This window comes from Lepidochelys kempii, chromosome 21 (assembly GCF_965140285.1).
Source record: "Lepidochelys kempii isolate rLepKem1 chromosome 21, rLepKem1.hap1, whole genome shotgun sequence".
NCBI lineage: Eukaryota > Metazoa > Chordata > Testudines > Cheloniidae > Lepidochelys > Lepidochelys kempii.
Genome location: NC_136400.1, coordinates 9,743,750 through 9,764,809, shown reverse-complemented (window position 1 = coordinate 9,764,809; position 21,060 = coordinate 9,743,750). Strand labels below are relative to the sequence as shown.

The 21,060-nt window shown below is 48.8% G+C and overlaps 1 protein-coding gene across 1 annotated transcript; it reads right to left on the bottom strand.

Moving 5' to 3' along the window:
- Positions 1–6,971: 6,971 nt before the first annotated feature.
- Positions 6,972–20,457, bottom strand: LOC140901488 (uncharacterized). Its single transcript, XM_078849848.1, has 7 exons — positions 19,910–20,457; positions 17,071–17,535; positions 16,184–16,302; positions 15,488–15,582; positions 13,263–13,384; positions 10,251–10,348; positions 6,972–7,258 (listed from the first exon to the last, which is right to left on the bottom strand). The coding sequence occupies exons 1-6, from the start codon at positions 20,455–20,457 to the stop codon at positions 10,252–10,254; spliced, it is 1,446 nt and encodes a 481-aa protein (XP_078705974.1). The 3' UTR covers positions 6,972–7,258; position 10,251.
- Between the last annotated feature and the right edge of the window lie 603 nt (positions 20,458–21,060).

Genomic DNA, 21,060 nt, shown 5'->3' with positions numbered 1-21,060 from the left:
AGATGGCTCAGACTCAGCCCTTCAAGGGTTAAACTTCATGTCTCTTTCTCATCCTCCTCTTATTACCCAAGTGGCCTGCATAGGCAGCTCTCTGAAGTTGCTAGGTGCAAATGTCCAGCCCTCAGGACGTGTTCAGCCAATGGGAACATTCTGGTGCTGTCCTGCTTCTGCCTCACGGTCTGCCAGCCGTGGATGTTATCGATCAATCTCTTGTTGGTGAGGGTGTGGATTAAAATTTGGAATAAAACAGAGTGTATTGGTGTAATGTGCCCCACCACAACAGGGTTTGAATTCAGCACCTTCAGCATGAAAGCATATACTTCTGCTTTTTGCTCTTAAGAAGAAGTGCTGTTAACCTGCTGCAGTAGTAGGCTATTATCCCATGTGGACAAGCCTCTAGAAGGGCCATGATGCATATTTTACAAGCTCACTCATGTAGACTAATTGAGCTCTTCCGCTCTTACTCAACAATGTCTGTTTTCTTTTGCAGCTTGCCTCCAGCATTTACATTACTTTTCATTCCAAGCATGACAGGAAGGATTTGCCTGAAAACAGGATCTTTGTTTCTCAACAGTGCATCTGCTCATTATTTCCTCCATCTTGGAGTCCTAAGAATCCTTTGTTGGTTAAATTACATCCAGTTTCACGGCAGCCAGTGATCATGCTACCAACTAAGGTTGTGACATCATCAGGGTCACATCTGAACTGAATCTGAAGATTCTATTTCTGCACTAATGCCTTGGAAAGAGGAAATCTGGGATGTACACTTAGAGAAGCAGGAATGTTCCTGGAAAATAGTGGGCCAGATCCTCAGCTGTTGTAAATTTGTTCTTGTGTGAAACTATGACAAAGAGGTCCATTGGTGGTTCACTACTCTGTGTCAGCAACTCAGGTGTGGTGAGTATACCAAGCCCCACAAAACACACTGTTGTCATAGTACATCCCCCAAAGGTGTCCAGTAATATAGCACTGGAAAACTCATAACTCACTGATCATTAATATTCTTGCATGGTGTATGTACAGGGTGTGCATAGAGTTATAAATACTTGCTAGAATTATGTTCTTAAAATGTGCTTGGTGAGCAATGCATAAGCCCAGTCTGTCCTGGACAAAGAAATGTGTATTTGCTTGTCTGGACCGACCTGGTCAACAATGAAGGTATATCTCTATGCAAGCTAAACAAAGCCATCAAACCAGTAGTGGGGGAGATAGCCTCTTAGCTATATAATCAGGGGGGTCTGGACCTCAACTGATAAGCAATTGAATCAACTCATTCTATACAATGTTACCGTATTACACAAATGTATTCTGTAAGGTCTTTTAAGTGACACACTGTGGATTAAACATCATTGTGAAATTTCTGCATTAACACTATGTGAGGAATTATGGCTACTCACTGATATTATGCTTTAAAGTCTGTGACCAAACACAGAGAGCAATAGGTTTTCTCCCAGACAGGAGTAAAGGCAGCTATTTACCTGTCTCCAATGTCAATTAAGCTGCAAGGAATCAAAACAATGGAAGCCCCATTTGCATACAGGGGGATGGAGACTGCATCCCTAGGAGCCTTCCTACCTCTTGAAGCCGGGCCAATGAACTTCAGGACGAAAGCATGGCATCTACATTCCAGCAGGAGAGAAAAGCTTGGTCTGGGCTTACTTTTCAAAGAATACATTACAAAGGTTGACTGGAGTATAAAAAGACAGGGAAGAGAACCCCATAGGGGTCCACCACTTTGGGGATTCAAGGAACCAGAGCTCATAGAATCATAGAATATTAGGGTTGGAAGAGACCTCAGGAGGTCATTAGTCCAGTCCCCTGTTCAAAGCAGGACCAACACCAACTAAATCATCCCAGCCAGGGCTTTGTCAAGCCGGGCCTTAAAAACCTCTAAGGATGGACCTCTTGAAATCACAGAACGTTGAGTCCTTCAACCAAAAGGGCTGAAATTTCTGGGAATTGAATATAGATGAGAAACCTGCATAGGAAAAGATTGTAACTGGCTGACACTACATTTTAGTCTTAGATACCTATTTTTACTTTTCTTTGTAACCATTTGTATCCTTACTCCTCATACTTGGTATCACTTCACTTTTTGTTTAATAAACTTGTTTTACTTTTACACTATAAACCAATCCAGTGCTGTGATTGAAATAAGAATGTTTGTCAAACCCCAGTTAAACTAATAAACTGCAGTGTATTATCTCTTTAAAAGAGCAATGGACTTAACTTCTGTGAGCGTTCAGTGAGACAGCTGAATTCTGCAGGGAGACGGTTTGGGGAAAAGTTGGGAGAGGCAGGTGTTGAGGTCACTTTACCAAAAGTAACTGGTCAGTACAAGCCAGCATGTGATTTGTATGCTGGCTGCAGGTGTCAGGACTGTGAGCCACGGCAGAATAAAACTTACGCCACCCTAAATTGCAGGGGTGACAACTCCTCACTGTTCTGGATTGAACCCTGACACATTCCAGGGGCACACAGGTATTTTGATGACTTCAATGGGAGTTAGGCACCTATGTACTTTTGAGGACCTGGCCAAAGAGACTGAGTGTTTCATGACACTAGGTTACGCAAGAAATCTATGGCAGCAAAGGGCCTTAAACGCAGGGCTCCCAAATCCCAGGGTGGCACCTACCACTGGAGCCTGGATCTTCTCAATATGATGTGCTTTGTGTGCTCCAGCATTTGATAATCTAATTATATCAACAGATGGAAAAAATGAGGTTAACAGAGGGTTGGATATTACACAGCATTTGTTCATGTCCCAGATTTGCTCTCAAGTGTCACATGAATGTTTGTAAACAAAAAGTTCTTAAAATACATTTTACAGAATGTAGGAATGCGCTGTGATCTTACAGCTTCTTGTGAACTAAATGGGCCAGATTCTGATCTCACTCATGGTGGAATAATTCAGAGTAACTCAGTAAATTTACTTCCAATTAACACCACTAAGGACATACGGCTCAAGAGTGCCAAACCTTGACATTCACACTAGTTGACACACATTTACTTGCAAAGCAAACATTGTACCACTTTGTTAATGACAAGCACCTTCAGACTGTCGGGTGGGCAGAGGGCAGAAGGGTTTGTTAATTGGAGAATTATATTCCATGACCATTCCTTTCAGAGTCTAAATTTCACTGGAAGGCAGCATAGTCCAGGGGATAGCGCACTTGATTTGGAATCAATTCCCAGCTCTGTCTCGGGCCTGCTGGGTGACCTTGTGCAAATGACTTTCCTGTGGATGCCTCAGTTTCTCTACCTGTGAAATGGGATTAATGATACTTTGTAAAGTACTGGGAGATCTAGCGATAAGAGCAAGGTAGAATTATATTATAAAGTTCAGAGGTCAAATCCTACTATCTTTACGCAGGAAAGATTCCCATCAGGAATAGATCAGGCCTGAGGTCCATCTAGTCCAGCCTCCCATCTGAGAGCGACCAACAGCATCTGCTTCACAGGAAGGTGCATGAACTGCTGTAGTGAATCATTATGGAGGAACCTGCTGACAGGAAAATCTTCCTTGTTGGTTTATGTCCCAACAGGAGGATTTGGAATAATCCCTAGCTCTTACCTAGCACTTTTTGTCAGTAGCTCTCAAAGCACTTTTCAAAGGTGTTCAGTGTCAATATCCCCATTTCACAGATGGGGAAACTGAAGTACAGAACAGGGAAGTGACTTGTCTACAATCTTCCAGCAAGTGAGCCACAGAAATAGAACAAAGATCTCCTGGATCCTAGTCCAGTGTTGAAGCCACTAAGCAACACTGTCTTTCTATTATACATTCGTATATCCTTTATACATTTTAACCCATTTAAGATAGCCAGGACTGTTCTCAGTGGCCATATAAATGTCCAATCCCTTTTTGAGCTCATAGCCTCAAAGACATCTTGTGGCAATGAATTCTAGTTGGTCACTGCAATGTGCATTACCATGCATCTGCCATCAGCTTGTCCACTCACCTGGCTTTATTTAGAACTTCTGAGGTTCCTTGCCGGCTCCTCTGGCTTTGACCTACATAATGGTGTGTCCTCTCCAAACTCTGCCATCTCACTGCTCACCCCTTATCCAGGCATATATGTTATTTTTATATATATATACACCAGGTATACCAAATTTCAGCAGCCCTAGAGTCGAACCCAGGGGGACCTGACTATAAGCTTTTGTCCTGACAAGTATCGGGGGGGAGCCGTGTTAGTCTGTATCCATGAAAACAGCAAGGAGTCTGGTGGCACCTGAAAGACTAACAGATTTATTTGGGCATAAGCTTTTGTGGGTAAAAAACCTCACTTCTTCAGGTGCATCCACAAAAGCTTATGCCCAAATAAATCTGTTCGTCTTTAAGGTGCCACTGGACTCCTTGTTGTCCTGACAAGTGTTATTCCAAAGCTGTCTTTAGCCATTTTCTAATCAACGACGGCCCTTTGCTTTTCACCTGTGGCACTTTGATTTCTTCAATAGCCTCTTGTGAAATACTTTGCTAAAGGCTTGCTGAAGGCAAGTGGAGTTATGCCCATGTAAGGACCACAGGGGTGGGCCTTATGTCAGGCTAAAAGGCAGTGTGAGATAGTGTGACCTAGTGGATAGAGCACTGGCCTGGAACTCAGGAAACCTGGGGTCTATTTCTATTTCTGCCATGGGCCTGCTGAGTGACCTTGGGCAAGCTAAGTATTACTAATAAAACTCCACCGATTCTGATCTTGGTTAGGCAAATGTAAATTCAGACTAACCTCACTTCCTGGATTGGAGCTACTCCAGATTTACAGGGCCTTCAGGTAAGCACTGCTCAGCTTCACTTCCCAGCCCTGAGCTGCTCCTGAGAGCATGCTCTATTGCATAAGCCTGAGTTAGAAATCACAGTCATACAAGGTAAACACCTGAGTTTCCTCCAGATGGATTCATGGAGCCATCCCATTTCCCTTTGACGTCAGTCTTAGCTGATCACCTTAGTCTCCCATTTAATTACTGCTGCATTTACCACTTGACAGCGAGAGAGCTGTTGCTGCAGCAATAAATCCCAGCCCCATCCTTCTCTGCACAGAGGGCTATTGGGTCCAGCGAGGTGCCTCTCCAAGACAGAAGGGCCAGTGCCTATCTTGGAAGATGTTACACTTCTGCCTCCAACCAACTGACCGGCTCGGCCACAAAATGGTTTCACAACACGGGAGGTGGATTCCTCGGAGATGAAGCTAGGCCAGGCCTTAAATCGAGCTGTATCCTGGAGAAAGCACTGTGGGAACAGACAGTGTCACTCCCTAAAGGTTACCTTTGGGTTAAGGGCCTGTGGTCACCGCAGCATTCACTCTGGTGCAGTACGCTGGAAGTCCAGGTCAATTACAAAATGGGGGTGTTCACCGACCCAAAACACAGGCAGGGTAGAAGTGACTTATGTTTATGTCAAATTCAATTCCTTGTCTCTGTCCTTCAATCGCTAGTTTTCCGTGTGCTGCGGGTTGTTGCATTGATGGCACAGAACTGGTCTGGAGGTTTGGCTGGAGGTTCCGACAGGTGGGCAGAAGTTACCTGCAGCTTTGGGCACCCCGGAAGGCAGGCTGGGAATGTGGGATGTTGCATGCTGGCTGGATAGTTCTGTGCAAATGATCGGCAGTGAAATAACAAACCATGTTGCCGTGTAAACTGCTGACCCTGGTTCCGGAGTAAACGCCCCCTTGTGGTGAACGGGGATAGTTCACACCTCTCAAAGCCATTGTTTCAGGCTGTCGGCAGGTTCAGGAATTACATACAGGTTTAGAAGGTACGTTGTGGCCCCAACAACTAGGTAAGATATTTTGAAACCACTGAAAGTTTAGATGGTGGAGCACGATTCTGCGGTGAGGGAAGGTGTCTGTGGGAAATTCAGCAGCATCATAGAATATATGGGACCCTGTTTTAGGGGCAGGAATTGATAGAAATGGAGAGCCATCTGGGTGCCTTGTCCATACTGGAGCACAACAGTCCTGCATCCACAGCTACGTGGCAAAAGCAGGTGCATGGTTGCTTCGTACCCTAGCCTCCATGGAGCCCCTGGAACTAAACCAGCATGGCATTAGGGCTGGGAAACAGTCAAAAATAGCCGCAGCTCTGCACAGGAACACCCCTGGGAGCTGATTTGTATATTGCAGGCTTTGTCTTCTGGCAGGTTGGCTGGGCGTGTGCTTCCTGTCATAGAATTCCCAGATTAGCCTGGGCCTTGGGCTGCCAGCCGCTGCTGCAGCTCAGCTCACACAGCCTGTCCGGAAGAGCCGGGGATTGGCCCAATGTCCTCATTGAGGCCAAGGCAGAGTTCGGAGAACACTTCCCCGAGGTCGCTGGTTGAAGCGCCCAGCGCTGGTCAAACATGGGGTGGAAGTGCAGGATGAAGCGAGGTCAGCCGCCACCTCCCAGGCTCGGGGTTTGTGGCCACCATTTGACGCAGTGCCTGTGTGTAAGGGTGTCTGACAGGCAATTGTGGCACACTGCTGATGGTGCAGTGACTCCACACCAGCACAGAGCCGGGGGTCCCCGTAACAAGAGGGATGGGTTTCTGTCATCCCCTAATACCCAGGCTACCCATCAGCAAATGGAGGAGGTGGGATTCCTCTCTCTCCAGTGAGCGACAGAGCCAGGGAAGAGGAGATCTCATTTCTCACTCTGCAATCGGGGGAGATTCCCCAAAGCAAACAGAGGGGTTCCCTCTCTTTCCCTTCCCCAAATGAATGGAAGATGCTCTGTATCCCTAGTCAATCCTGCTTTGGTGAGGAAGTGGACTAGGTAACCTAACAATAGATTATTCTCCTCTCTAAACTCGGCCACGAGTGGGGGAAGGCAGGAGAGATTTGTCCATCTTTATGCTCCCTGCAATTTTCTAAATGATTTTTTGAACACGGAGTATACAAAGAACCAGCAGCAACAACTACAACAAAAAACCCAAAATCAAGAAGGAAATTAATTCAACACAGAACTCCATTTAATAAGGGGGGAGGAGTCTGTGATCTTAGGGGGAACTGAGAACAATCAATCAACGTAAAACACTTACTCTAAAAATACAGTGGATGCCAGCCTAGGCAAGGGGATAAACATTCAAAGGGGGGAGGCATAGACACTGAAAGAGGGAACAGGAACAAGCTTGCAGCTAACAAGCTTTGTCCCAGACACCAGCTTGGTGGGGACCAAAGAACTGGTCTCAATCTTCTTTCTTCATCTTCATCTGCAGACTCACTGTGATCAAAACATAAGCTTGTTCTTGGGGCCGCTGTCCCATCTCTTCTAGGAGCAGGCTCTGGCCAGGGCAGAGAGAAAGCGTGTTACCGAATCACACTGGCGAATGCAGAGCTGTCTGATCAATATCACTGCCTGCTGCCCAATCCCACCAGCTCCTGGCACACAAGGGAACTGAGAAGTGAATCCTGCTCCGAGGGCCAGTCTCATGTGTATGGAAGAGGGATGGTCAGTCTCTACTGAAGTAGGTTCTCGGAGGTCAGCCAAGATGTTCATACTGGTCCCTTCTGGCCTGGAAGTCTATGAATCTGGAGTCTCTCCCCTTCCCCTTCTGCTCACCCGCCAATGGCCTCCACGCTCCCCTCCCACAATCATGGCATCACAGGTGCAAGAGCCTTCTCCTCTGCACGTCCAGCCGTGTGCACCGGCTCCCCAAACCTCACTGGCTCCGGCTCGCTCCAGCCCCCAGCTGAAGAGTTGCTCCCCTTCCCCATGGCTCTTCACGTCCCTTTCCATTCGTTGCCATTTCACCTCAGAAGCTGTTACGAGCAGGGGCACGAGTGTCAGTGTAGACTGGGCTCAGGCATTCCCAGCACGGGGCCCTGAGGCCGGGGCTGGAAAAGGGCGCGGAGCCTGGACTTCACTGGCTTGTCCCGCTGCTAGCACCAGTGCTGAAAAATGGGCCCTACAGTTACTAGTATCGATGAGGCCCAAGGGTTCCTCTCCCTCTGGCTGGTCTGGTGCTCACGCTCGTCCCCTCCTGCGCTTGCCCCCGGCTCCGCCCTTGACAGTGAGAATGGGTGCGGAAGGACTCTGGGTTCTAGTCCCACTGACTCAGTTTGTTGCCGTAGTTGCTATATGGCCTCAGTTTCAGAGATGCCAACACCGGCGGGTCCCTGTTGGCTTCCGGGCCCCTGGAAATCCAGCCCTTAACCTCTGTGCCTCAGTTTACCATCTGCAAATGAAGATCACACCTATCCACGTCGCTGGCTTAATTACTGCGTGCGGAGCCCTCCAAGAGCCTCAGAGGACAGGCGCTGCGGCTGTGCACAGGGTCAGGATCACACCCACACCCTGGGAACACAGTTCGGAGGAGGGGAGGAAGAGCATTGATTGGCTGGGGCAGGGGAGGGGCAGAAGAAGCTATAATCGTCCTTAGCAGTAAGTCCCCAGGTGCCATCACAACCTCTTATACAAACTGCCGCTGCCCGCCCATCACACAGAGAGCCAGCCGCGTCCAGGCTCGTGTGCGGGGAAAAAACCCCTACATGCCACGTTCTGCATGAGACAAGGCAAAGCAGCCGCCTCCACACGAGGTTTTTAAAATGATAATTGGGTGCTTCCCCTCCCCCCACCCCCCCCACGCAGCTACCAGAGAAAAGACAAACAATTGCACTTTGATCGAGCGAGAAACAAAATCCTGCAAAGAATTCCACACCCACCCACCTGCCCAGGGCCGGGGAGTGGGCACAGGAGCCCAGCTGCTTCGCGGAGGGCTGCGCTATGCTTTGCTGCATTCCAGATGGGCTCTTCCCACGTGGGGTAGGGAGCAAGTAGCTTTGTCCTTGCTTCCATTTGTCCGCGCTTTATAAGGGAGCTTGCTGATCCCTACTGGCTCCGGCCTTGCCCCAGCGCTGGACTCGGGCAATGGGAGTGATATGGAACCACAAGCACAGTACCGTTTTTTTAAGACTAATGTTTGAAAAGTCACCACTCTTCCTCCTCCTAGGGACTGGCGGTTTCTTTCACCAATGATTTTATAGCATGCTGAACTTCCTCCCAGAATCTCTAGGCATTTTATAAACACTGCACTAATTCCAGCAACATGCCTGAGAAGAACAACTGTTATACATTCCATTGGAGAAATGGGGAAACTGAGGCACAGGTGGTTGAGGCCTAAACTTAGGCTCCTGAGTCCAACGTTTAGTCACCTAAATAAGTGGCCTGATTTTCAAAGTGCTGAGCTCCTATGGGAGCTTCAGTGGGAGCTGCAGGGCGTTCAGCACCATTGAAAATCAGCTCATCTACTTGGGTGCCTAAATATAGACTTAGAGCCTAACTTGAGGTCCCCTTCTTTCAAAAGCCTTGGCCATCGGGACTCAGCCTTGGTCACACAGTCAACAGCAGCAGAGGCAGGAATAGAACCCAGGAGTCCTGCCGCCTCGTCAGCTGATGTAACCAGAAGAGCACAGGCCATCTGGGCATATCCCACCTAACCAATCCCCCGCCTTCGCTCTCGCCTCTCCTCTGCCCTGTGGCATGCAACAATGTCGTCTGCTGACGACTGAAATGCTTTAGTTTAACCCAAGTTTTGGGGCTTCCCCGGGGAACTGGTGCAATACAATGGCCTGAAGAGGTCAGACTAGATGATCTAATGGTCTCTTCCACCCCTAAACTCTATGGGTGTGTCTACCCTGCACACAGTTTATGGCAGCATGTAGAGTACACACCCCAGCAGCTCCCCAGCATGGCTCTCAACAGCGGTGTAGACGGTGAGGTGCAGCTTAGGTGAGTAAAGACGGTACGTACCCTACGCGGCCCTCTGCAAGCCAAGCAGCGCCTCCCCCATCTATACCGCTATCTTTAGCAGCGTAGCGTCCCCCTGCCTCCCTGCTGCTGGAGTCTCCCCCTCCTGCAGGAAAAGGCTCCAGCAGTGGGGAAAGGCTCTGGCAGCGGGGAGGAAGAGGGGAAAGGAGCCTTTTCCCACTGTCTCGCCTCTGCCGGAGCCTTTCACTGAGGCACATAGTGACACCCCACCATGCGGACGCAGCCTACTGTTCACCGTGGCCTGGAGCCACACATAACTTACACCCCGCTGCCAGCAATCTGCAGTGCAGACCCAGCCTCGGAGATCTAGGCGTGGGACTGGCATTTTGAACACTCAAAACACCCCGTACAGAGGAGCCGTTTACCACCAGAGTGTAACTTGGATCGACAAACAGCAGCCCCGTAAGAAAAGGGAACGTGCAGGGCACCAGTGCCCAATCTCACAGCGCTCCTGGGGGCTGCAACTCGGTGGCCCAGTCCAGACTGCTCTTCTGTTCCTGACTGACCTCAGTCTGCTTCAGCAGCTTCCAGTCCATTGGTCCTCAGGTCTCCCTGGGCTCTCCCAAAGTGGCCAACAGTTTCCCCAGCTCTGTCATCGGGAAACCTGGATTGGAGAAATAAGTTCATCAGGAGAGACAATCACTGGAATTTACCCCGCACGTGCTCAAGAAACTAGGAATAATACTTTGCACTAATCTAGCATCGTCCAAACACTTAGTGGATGAAGCCCCATAAATCCTCTGCAAACTAAATATTATCCCCAGTTTACGGACGAGGTTAAAAGAGAGCGACTCAGTGGCAGAGCTGGGACTAGAACCCAGGAGTCCTGACTCCATCCCCTGTCACAGTCATTAGAACATGCTGCCTCCAGCAATAAACGTGACAGATATTGAACGCGCTGAATAGAAGTGGCACAGAGCCAAATTCTGATCCTGAGCAGTGAGAACCAGAATCTCTCCCCTGCAGCCCAGCGAGTGACTCTGGATGTGCACTGCTGTGACTCAGAACAGAACTGGGCCCACTGTCTGTGCACCAGTATGTTTCTCCTCCATTGAAAAGTGGGTAAGTCCCAAGCCCATTCTACACCTTCAGACTTTCTAATCTTACTGCCAGCTAGCAGACCCAGAAACAAGCTCCCTAGTCAGTGTCTGAGCATGCACCAGCTTTCTGATAATGGTCATAGATAAAACAACACTTCACAGACAATACACCTATTAAACAGTAAGGTCAGACTGTCCCACAGCCTGAGAGCAGTTGAACTAACTACCTCTCCTGCATCAGCAAGAGCCCTCAGGAGCTAATGGGTCGTTAGCCCAACAAAGAGATTCCCACATTACAGGCCTGTAGGACCTCTCCCCAGTGGCTGCCCATGTGGAGGAGACAGAACTCTGTGTGTCTGCAGGAGTCTAGGCAGCAGGTTTACGTGGTTCCCATACTTCACCCTTCTCAGCCCACAAAGATGTAGCCGTTCATGATTTAGCTTGATTTAAAGGAAGCTCCATTAGATGTTGGATTCAACCTCCAAGGGAAGGGGTGGGAGACCGATACCTGGCACATTTCCAAACAGACACACAAAAGCCCTGGGGAATGGACTATAGCAAACAATCTTGCACTGGGAGGTGAGGGGAAAGGAGATGGATAAATGATCAGCAGGCCTTTTCCATCCCCAGGTGTTGTGTGGCTGTACAAAGAACTTCTATAGGACTTGGACACTTGGAACGTACATGGCTTTAGCTGCCACACAATAGCTCCACGTGGCAGCAGGCACCCCCTCTTTGTTCCCTTGTTTGTACAACAGAATATCACAAAACATATTTGTAAATTCTTTTGTTCTAACCAGGTAACAGCGATGCTCTCCAAATGCTTGAAAAGCACAGCCTGGCTTCGGCTGGATTCTCTGGACATGGGCAAAGAGATCCCTTGACTAATGTAGCACACCGTACCGCAGCTATTATAAGAGGGAGGCCTGGGTCTGTTGTGTTTTTAACTGATTAGGCAAATTTAGTGTAAGTGAAAAGTGCTGGGCCTGGAGACTGATTTCCTCTCTTCATCCAGAGCCTAGATACAGCACAGCAATAATAACTTCAGCTTTGAGATCCCCACCATGGACAAAAAGGGATTTTGCTCTCTCTGACCCACTTATTTCTTGGCCTCTGCTTAGAATGCCAGGATGTGCATGAGGTCATGGTTTATACATTTTGGATGTCTGAGAGCGACCAGTTCATTTCAGAGCCGGAGAGCTGGGAATGAAGTACACCTGGACTCCTCTTAAAGCACTTGTCATCAGTGACTTTAAAAAATGGCACCTTCTTACTAACTGTATGAACGCCCTGTGTATCATCAAGTCAGAGCATGTGACTTGACTAACACAAACCGACCTTTCCTCCTGCAGATGCAGTTATAGGAGAGTGAGCTAGAGTATATTCTGCCTCACCCATTGTCTGAAATGAATCCTTATCAAGAAGCACCTGCACAGGACAGAAATACCTATGGTCTGACCAAGGCTGATGCTAAAGGGGAATTATATATGTGCAGCCCGGTAAAGCACTGGCTTTTTTGCAATAACATCTTAATTATTTGTATTTATTATTTGTACTGCGGCAGCACCTAGAGTCCCAATCGTGAACCAGGGCCCCATTGTGCTAGGTGCTGTACAGACACAGAACAAAGAGGCATTTCCAGCCCCAAAGTACAAGCTCACGGTTAATGTGCGGCCCACGGTATGAGATCAGTGGTTTTAGTATAGCTCAGTGATACAGGAAGCTGTGCAGAAACATTCACATATTTACCTCTAGGTTGCTTCCCATAGAGACAAGTGTGTGCCTGTGAGTGTGTGTGTGTGTGTGTGTAAACTGCTGCCCTCTATTGGATGGAATGGGAACTGCTCAAGAGTGGGTCAGGATCCCTGCTGCTCTCAGTTTGTGATTTTCCTTTAGCCCTGTTGTTGCCAATAAATTCGAAGCAGCTAGCCAGGACAGCATCACAATGTTTTCTATTATACTGTCTTGTATTCAGTGTATTTGAACACCAGGATAGCTTATTCACTAATGTACATGGGGAAATATTTATTCAGTCTATTTTGGGAAATAGATGATTTGGCCCATGTGGGTTTGGAGATCAATTTCCCCCTCTCTAAGGGACCCTGTTCATACCACTCAGCTGTACTGAAGACATTTTCAGCCCATCTCTGGGTTTGGTTTTTTAAGTCACACGGTGCCACCTAGTGGTCAGAGAAAGTATGACCACGCTTCGGCTTCCAGTTCAGCACATTCTCTCAACTAACTGCATCCGATGAAGTGAGCTGTAGCTCACGAAAGCTCATGCTCAAATAAATTGGTTAGTCTCTAAGGTGCCACAAGTCCTCCTTTTCTTTCAACTGCACTGGTAACTGCATCGCTTGTCCTGAAAAAATTCTTAAATACAGTTCGGCTTTGTGAAACTAGACAGAATTTGGACCGTGTCTGATTGGGGTTGTGTGTATGCTTCCTTTCTTTGTCGAAGAGCGTGGTGGATCTCACCTATAGATCAGGGCAGTACCGGAGGATTCTGAAGAGATGAGATGAGGCTCGGGTGTTGCAAATTCATAAACAGTTAGATTCAGAGTGGCTCCCTCTTCCATTTCCAGCTGCACTGGGTGTTCCTGGAGATGGAAGTGCAGGAAAATGGAGGTTGAGGACAGATGAGAATAGAGAAAAGGGACTTGCATCAAGGCACTTTCGACACTGCAGTTTGAATCAAGTCGGGAAACTATTTTCAGAAGCTGACCTTGAAACACATTGTCCTTCTATATCAAGATTTCTATCAAAGGATCTCAACAGATTTTATCTTGTAGAATATGATATTGTCCCTGTTACAGATGGGGAAACTGAGGCACAGATGGGGTGGGGGGGGAACAAATTGCCCAGGGTCACACACAGCGCCAGTGACAGAGCTCAGAGCCAAGTCTTCTGACTCCCAGTCCCCTGTTCTCATCACTGGACATTCCTACCTCCCCCAGTTTGTCAAACAGCTTCAGATACCGTAAGGTGGTTCTGCTGGCTGACATGGGCAGGGGAAATCTAACAAAAATCCTTTGATCTAGGACAGTTTCCCTGCACCATTTTAAAAACCTTGCCCCTGTCCATGTTGTGTGTCACTGGCCAACAGATCATTTCTTGAAGATGGTGTCTTAATACAACCCACATTGCAGCAGAGATGGGGCCTGACTTCTTCATTGTCTTGCACCCAAATGCTATGACATTTCCACACCTAGGCAGAGAAACGCTCATACACAACTGCTTTATTGAGTTGCTAACTCCTCAGCTACCCTGAGTTCACTTCCTGCAGCTCTACCAGTTCCTGGGTCAGCTTTAAAGTGACAAAGTCTCTTGGCTGAACAAACATATTGTACTGCAGACAGTATCGAGGAAGGCAGCAGCAAAGAAAGGATGGCCCAGTGTCTAGAGGACTGGCCCAGGATTGAGAAGACCTGGGTTTAAGTCCCTGCTCTGCTACAGACTTCCTCTATGACCTTGGCCAAGTCACTTAGTCTCTCTGTGCCTCAGTTCCCCATCTATAAAAAGGGGGTAGTAGCATTGCTCTGCCTTTCAGAGGTGCTGCAAGGTGCCCAGATACTATGATAAAGGGGCCGTATAAGTGCTGAAGACAGATAGCACCTAGAAATCTAGCCAGACAGAGAAGTGCATATTTGAGTGTCTGAGTAAGAGTGGGGCCTGGAGGGTCAAATGTAGCACTCCTTGCAGTAGAGAAATGGGGCTCGGTTGGACCCATTTATAGTCTATCTGTGTGAGACCGAACCACTTGCCTCCATCTCAGAACCCTTTTTGGTGTCACTCAAACTGCCTTGCTATGACATTTAACAGAGGTAATGCCGGACAGTGGGAACTGTACAGCATCCAGTGCTATGAATTTGGCCACCCTTTGAACTGAAGGCCTCGGAGAAGGGTCAGATTGAGTCATTGTGTCTCCTCTTGCACTGGCTGGAATGTTAATTAGGAAATTGCAGGTGCCTTTTCAATGGGATTGTCAAAGAAGGCAAAATGACTTTTGCAGACATTACCTCCTTTCGTCCAAAGGACTCGATAGGCGAATTAAGCCTCACAGCACACCTCTGTCAGGTGATATGTATCCTTATCTTACAGATGCCTTGAGAAGTTAACTGACTATGGTCACAGAGGGTCAGTAGCAGATCTGGGAATAGAACCCAAAGGCCCTGAATACCAGTTCCCTGCTCTAACCACTACACTGCACTACTTAGGTTTTAGCATTCATTTTTTCATCCTTCCCAGCTCTAAGTGCCTCCAAGGCACCTCCGTATTGCAATCAGGGAGGCCAGCTGTGTTGTCAGGACCACTCAGCTTGCAGTTACCTAACCCAGCAGCGGCTTTAGGTCATCTCTAGCAGGAACTTCAGGGGCATAATCTAGAAATCTTGCTAGGCCCTGACTGCAGAATCTCGATTAGGGGCAAGGATGAAAGAGGCAGAGAGGACCCAGCAGGATTTTCTGATCCCAGTTGGGTTTACAGCATTAGCAGTCGCAAAAATATAATGTAAAAATCACTGATTTGATTTGGAAGCAGAGCAAACGATATCTGGGACCAGCACGAGGGAATAAAGGAGAGCCCCAGGCTGTCCTTTTTACAGTTCCTTTTCCGAACGGGTGAGCGCTTATCCCTGCTTGTAAAGTAAAAGTGAAAGTACCTCACCGTTAGTTTAGCCCACTGCTCTGTATTATATAACCAACCTTAGGAACAGGAAGCTTCCATCTCTGCTTGTACATGTTGATGAGTTTGTTCCATGGAGACAGCTCTGCCTTCGGAGATCCTCCATTTAGATCCTCTGTTTACAAAACCCCACAAATAAAGCAGTGAATCCTCTGAGCGGTCTCATCGTACATCCCATATGGAAGGGTAATACATGTCCCAGATACATTATATGATCAAGGGCCAACCCCTTTGTTGGCATATCTCCAGTGAAGTGAATGGTGTTAGGCCAGTAGAGAACTCAGCCCCTGGTATTTAAACAGATGACAGCATATAAAATGAACTAAAATGGGTTATAAAGGGTGGTCACATACTGTGGTGATAAGGAACATAAATGCACTTGGATCAAAGTGTCATTTCTCAGCTGGACTCTTCATGGCTACGGAAAGGGCTTCTATTCTGCTTTTGACCCATCCACAGTGGCTTCTCCTCCCCAATGCTGAGACCTGCTCTCCATGTCCATTGGACCGAGCCCAGAGACTTTCCCAATACAGCACAGAGTGCCTACAGTAATTGAGTTCTCAAGATTCAGGGATCAGCATGGATGTGAAGGACTAGACCGAGGTATTTGGAAACCTCATCTACCTACCAGAATACCTGACAATTCTCAAGAGATGTAATTCCCAAATGGATCAGGAGGGATTCCCTTTATCTACAGCCTCTCTACCATTCCTCACCTTTCAGGAGGTGCTCTCTCTCTTCCTTGGCACAGAAGTCCTGGGCGGTCAGTGCCAGGGGTCCTGCAGTTGGTGTGATTCCTTCGTTGTCAGCACGCGGAACCTGTGAGATCCCAGCCCTGAACCCAGAACACAGTTACGCGTGGCTGGGTGCTCATGAACAGGATGGCACTCAAGTGACCACACGCTCGCTCACTCACTCCAACCACGAGAACAAGGCCTTCGCCCAGTTCAAAGCGAAGAGGCGGAATCACATTTAAAACACCAGCACAACTGGCACTGATTGTCCCACTTGTTGACGGACTTGACCTAAAGAGGCCGAGGACTGGAAGGGGCCACAATGCTGATCGCTCATGTACACCAGGTTAAGTGCAAAGCAACTCCATGGACCTCAGTGGCGTTAGTCCAGATTTCCACTGGAGTTCCTCCACATTTACACTGGATCTCCTCCACATTTACGCTGGCATAGCTGGAAGCAGAACCCGGCCCTTTCACTTACAAGGTCAGGAGTGGGGCCCGGTGACTGTACATCCCAGGATGTATAGCCCAGCTACAGCTGTGGGTGACAGGGCCTGACAACAGAGACAAAGAGGCTCACTTAAATGCAACAGTAAAGAGCAAATAAGATGCTGCTTGCTTAGTGATCTTCAGTAAAACCCAAACTAGTGGCCCCCTACAAAAAGACCATTGCCCAGGATCTGACAGGTTCCCGTTGTCTATATGGGCCCACAACAAATTCATATTTACTCTGAGACAACCCACAACCCTCTCCACTATCTAAAGGCTGAATGCTTGTCCCAGATCTGTGTGGGAGGGGGACTGGGAGTTTGGCCACCTATCTCAGTGAGGCCAGGATCTGGCCTTGTGTCGCTAACAACCAAACTTACTTTTCCCATGTTCCTGTGTCACCAGAAGCTTCTCCCACCCTCTCTGCTTCCCTGCCAGAGATTCTGTTGCACGGATCCTGGGCTGTTTTATCTTTGCCCACAGCAGCGTTGACAAAGCCACCGGCATCTCCCATCTCCATGCCACTGTGGTCCAGCGTAGGAGGGGATCTCCTGCCACGGCTGGAAGGGGTGCCCCCAAGACTGCTATTCTTCAGTTCTCCAAGGATCTCCCCCATGCGGTCGCCTGTTGCATCTCCATGGGGCTCATCGGTCGGGTGGTCGCCAGTTAGCTCTTTGCCCACTGGCTGGCTGGTCTCAGACTCAGCCCCAGCGGGCACCAGGGAGCTGTCTTCTTCTCGGTCCCTGACGTCCCCTCTCTCTTGTGTGTCTGCTCTGGTTTCTGGGTCCTCCTGTGCACTCTGCCTGAGCCCAAAGAGGTTCCTAACAAGCTGGAGCACCGAGGGCCTGCTGGAAACAGGGGCAACGGTCAGAGGATCCATCTCTCTTGGCCGCCACAGGAGGGGATCTGGTGAGGTCACCCTGACAGCTGGGCTGGGGTTTCTCAACAGTTTGGAACCAGGGATTCCCATTGAAATATGGCCGCCTTCAGAATTCAGAACTGCCCCAGAGTTCTGCAGGGGAGGCGGAAGGCCAATCGAGCTGAGCTGCTGTACAAGAAGGGAGCAGCCAGAGAAATGGTGGGCGCTCATGAAACATTCAGTAATAGCAAGATGACTTATTTATATGGAATTCCCCCCCCACCCCCCAGCCCAGTCATTTGGCATTGATTTGAAAGCTCTCCACTTTGAACTGTCACAACAAGATGGAAGGAAAAGAAAGGTCAGCGGAAATGTGGGCGAATTGCTCCAGAAAGGGATACTGGTTAAATAAGGAAGCTAAAAATATTACTTTTGCTGTAGGTATGGTTAGAGCAAATGGTCCAAAAGGAAACAACTCCACTGGCCACTGGGAGATAATTCATTCCTTGCAACAATAATAAAAAAGCAAAGAAAGAAGTCCATTTCTGATGGTTTTACAGCTCCACGGATGAGTTCGGCCAGGTCTACACTAGAAATTTTTGCTGGCTCCCACTGGCTCACAGCAGTGTTGACAAAACCACTGGAGTCTCCTGTCTCCAAGCCACTGGGGTCCAGCATAGGAGGGGAAATGGTGGGTAGGGGTGTGATTTTTTTGGTGTCTTTTCTATACTGGCAAAAGCCCTAATCCTTTACTAGTGTGAACTGCGTCTACACTAGGAGCATTCGTCAGTGTAGCTACACCAGTAAACCTTTTCAAGTGTAGACCTGGGTCTTAGTTCTCAGTTGTTGTGCAGGCTGCTTTTTGCAGGGCAACATTTTTCCACATCAGCTCTAAGGTCACTTGTGCATCGTGACAATCAGGGACCCTTATTCTCCACAGTCCTGCACCCCACCATTTACACCAGTCCACAGTGGGTATAAAACACTGCCATTCTGATCTGGGAGCATCTGCCACCCTCCTTGCACTGGCATACAGGACTCTGCAAAGCCAGGGCAATGGAGAATCAGGGCCAGGGTGCGTGGGATCTCTGATCTGAGGCGGTTAAAAGAGATAGCTCAGTCTTGCAATGAAGGTTAGTCCAAGCAGCATTAGCACCAAGTTCCTGAATCATGCAGCGACCTTGGACGCTGCTGAGCTCCAGCACAATTCAGTCGCATCGCCCTGCACGACCAAACCGTGCCTTCCCCACGTCAGCAGAGCATTGCATTGTACTTGGATCCCCCTTCACAGTCGATACATAAGAGATGGGATCTCAAAGATCTGATGCTCTTAATTACCTTCAGCTGTCAACACCATCTCCCAGTGGTCTTAGTACCTCTCCCCGCTTCACACTTAACACTTTCAAACCCATTTCCTGGCATCCTTGATACCTCTCCCCCCCCCCCGCCCCCCCACACACTCCAGCCACACCCATTTGCAGATGTATCATGTTACTAGTGAGAGGAGACGCCTGTAGTTTGAATCGTAGCTTCCCCCAGGCTGGAATTGCTGGGAAGCTCATAGGCCTAGAGCAGAATCTCTCGCAACTCTTCTGTGGCCCAAGGAGCAGGTTCTGGTGGCCCACGAAGAGCCGGCTGATCAGTTGATACAAGTTCTCCTCCTTGTTTCCAGCCCCTGAACTGGATTAAGGACAGCCACACAAGAGAAACATAGGATTGTAACTGAGCAATGAGTGCGTCTTCTATAAGGCTGTGTCCAGACTGGTATTTATCTTACCATCTCTCCCCCTTGCTATGGTGATAGTGACAGTGGAGTTGCTAGCATAGCGTGTTCAGAGCAGGTCTGGACAGCAGAGTGATCAAACACCAGCAGCCAGTGCACACTAGCAGAGCAGCAACAGCGTTAATGGGCCGTTTTAAGAGCAAAAAAAAAAACAGGCCTAAAACTCAGATCTGCCATTAGCTAGACCGAGCCACGGACGACAAACTTGTTAATGCAGAAATAAGATTGCTTGGAGCTGCCTTGTGCCTTTCCAGAACGTTAAGGTCAGCTGCACTCAAACCTTCGAAACCAGGAAATAGAAAGTGAGCTCACTGAAAAGTTAAATCAACAGCACGCGAAGACAACGCTGTTACATTGCACCAGTGCTCAGGAAATAGCACGGCAAAGCTGCCTCCCCCTGACCCTGAATATTCTTATGACTAATCACAAACAGCAGGGGTTGGATTCAGTCCACTCACGCCGCTGGAGTTACACTTTGCCCGTAGTGCTTCCGAGTCTTTCATTCACTCCTATGTGATTTGCAGCCCCATCCCTGCTCCCTACTTCCCATCAGCCGTCTGTGTCATCAATGCCTTACCTCCCCAAGGGCCATCTCTCAGCAGATGCTCCTCCCACATCTCCTGTCCCAGGGCGCTGCCCGCATGCCTCCCCTGTTGCTCCACTTCCCATGCTCTGCTTCTCCTCCTCGTCCACACTGGCGCCAATGCAGCTCCCGCTCTCGGAGAGGTCTGACAAGGCCCAGTCACCAGGGTCTCCCATCTCCATGCCCCTGTGGTCTGGCGTCGGAGGGGATCTCCTGCCACGGCTGGAAGGGGTGCCCCCAAGACTGATATCCTTCAGCTCGCCATGGAGCTCCCCTATGAGGTCGCCTGTTGCATCTCCATGGGGCTCATCGGTCGGGTGGTCGCCAGTTAGCTCTTTGCCCACTGGCTGGCTGGTCTCAGACTCAGCCCCAGCAGGCACCAGGGAGCTGTTTTCTTCTCGGTCCCCAACATTACTCCGCTCTTGTGCGTCTGCTCTGGTGTCTGGGCCCTCCTGTGCGCTCTGCCTGAGCCCAAAGAGGTTCCTAACAAGCTGGAGCACCGAGGGCCTGCTGGAAACAGGGGCAACGGTCAGAGGATCCATCTCTCTCGGCCGCCACGGGAGGGGATCTGGTGAGGTCACCCGGACAGCCGGGCTGAGGTTTCTCAACAGTTTAGAACCAAGGATTCAAATTGAAACTCCCCCCCCCCTCCCTCCAACAGTTCAGAAACTCCCAGGAGTTCTAGTTCCACGGGGGAGGGAAGGGATGCAGATAATCTATCAATAACGACTATTCTATCGCTTAGATTGTAAGGGCAGGGACCGTCTTTTTGTTCTGTGTCTGTACAGCACCTAGCACAATGGCGTCCTGGGCCATGACTGGGGTTCCTTGGTGTGACTGTAATAAACAATAATAATATACAGGAATCAGTTATTATTATTTGTCACTGTTCATCCGAGCGCTGTCCATGTAAAATGGACAGCGAAATCCCTAGTGACATTGCTGTGTCACTAGAAGGGCTAGGCGAGATTTTATTAATTTACTTCCCCCCCCCCCCACCAGCCCATATGGCTAGAATTTTCAAAAGAGCTCAGTGCTCATTTAGGAACCAAAAATATCTGGCAATTTAGTGTAACAAAAGGGAGCTTCTGGGTGAAGATCTAGCCCCTATTGCGGGTGGAAATCTCCCCCGAAGTGACTTATTA

Bases quoted from the DNA above. Each gene is read 5' to 3' on its own strand.
- LOC140901488 (XM_078849848.1), bottom strand. From the start codon at position 20,457: ATGGATCCTCTGACCGTTGCCCCTGTTTCCAGCAGGCCCTCGGTGCTC. The intron at 17,536-19,909 runs GTAAGGCATTGA...TGTTTCCAGCAG, and splicing joins GAGAGATGGCCCTTGGGGAG to GCCCTCGGTGCTCCAGCTTG. The intron at 10,349-13,262 runs GTGAGATCCACC...TCTCCAATCCAG, and splicing joins GGTACTGCCCTGATCTATAG to GTTTCCCGATGACAGAGCTG.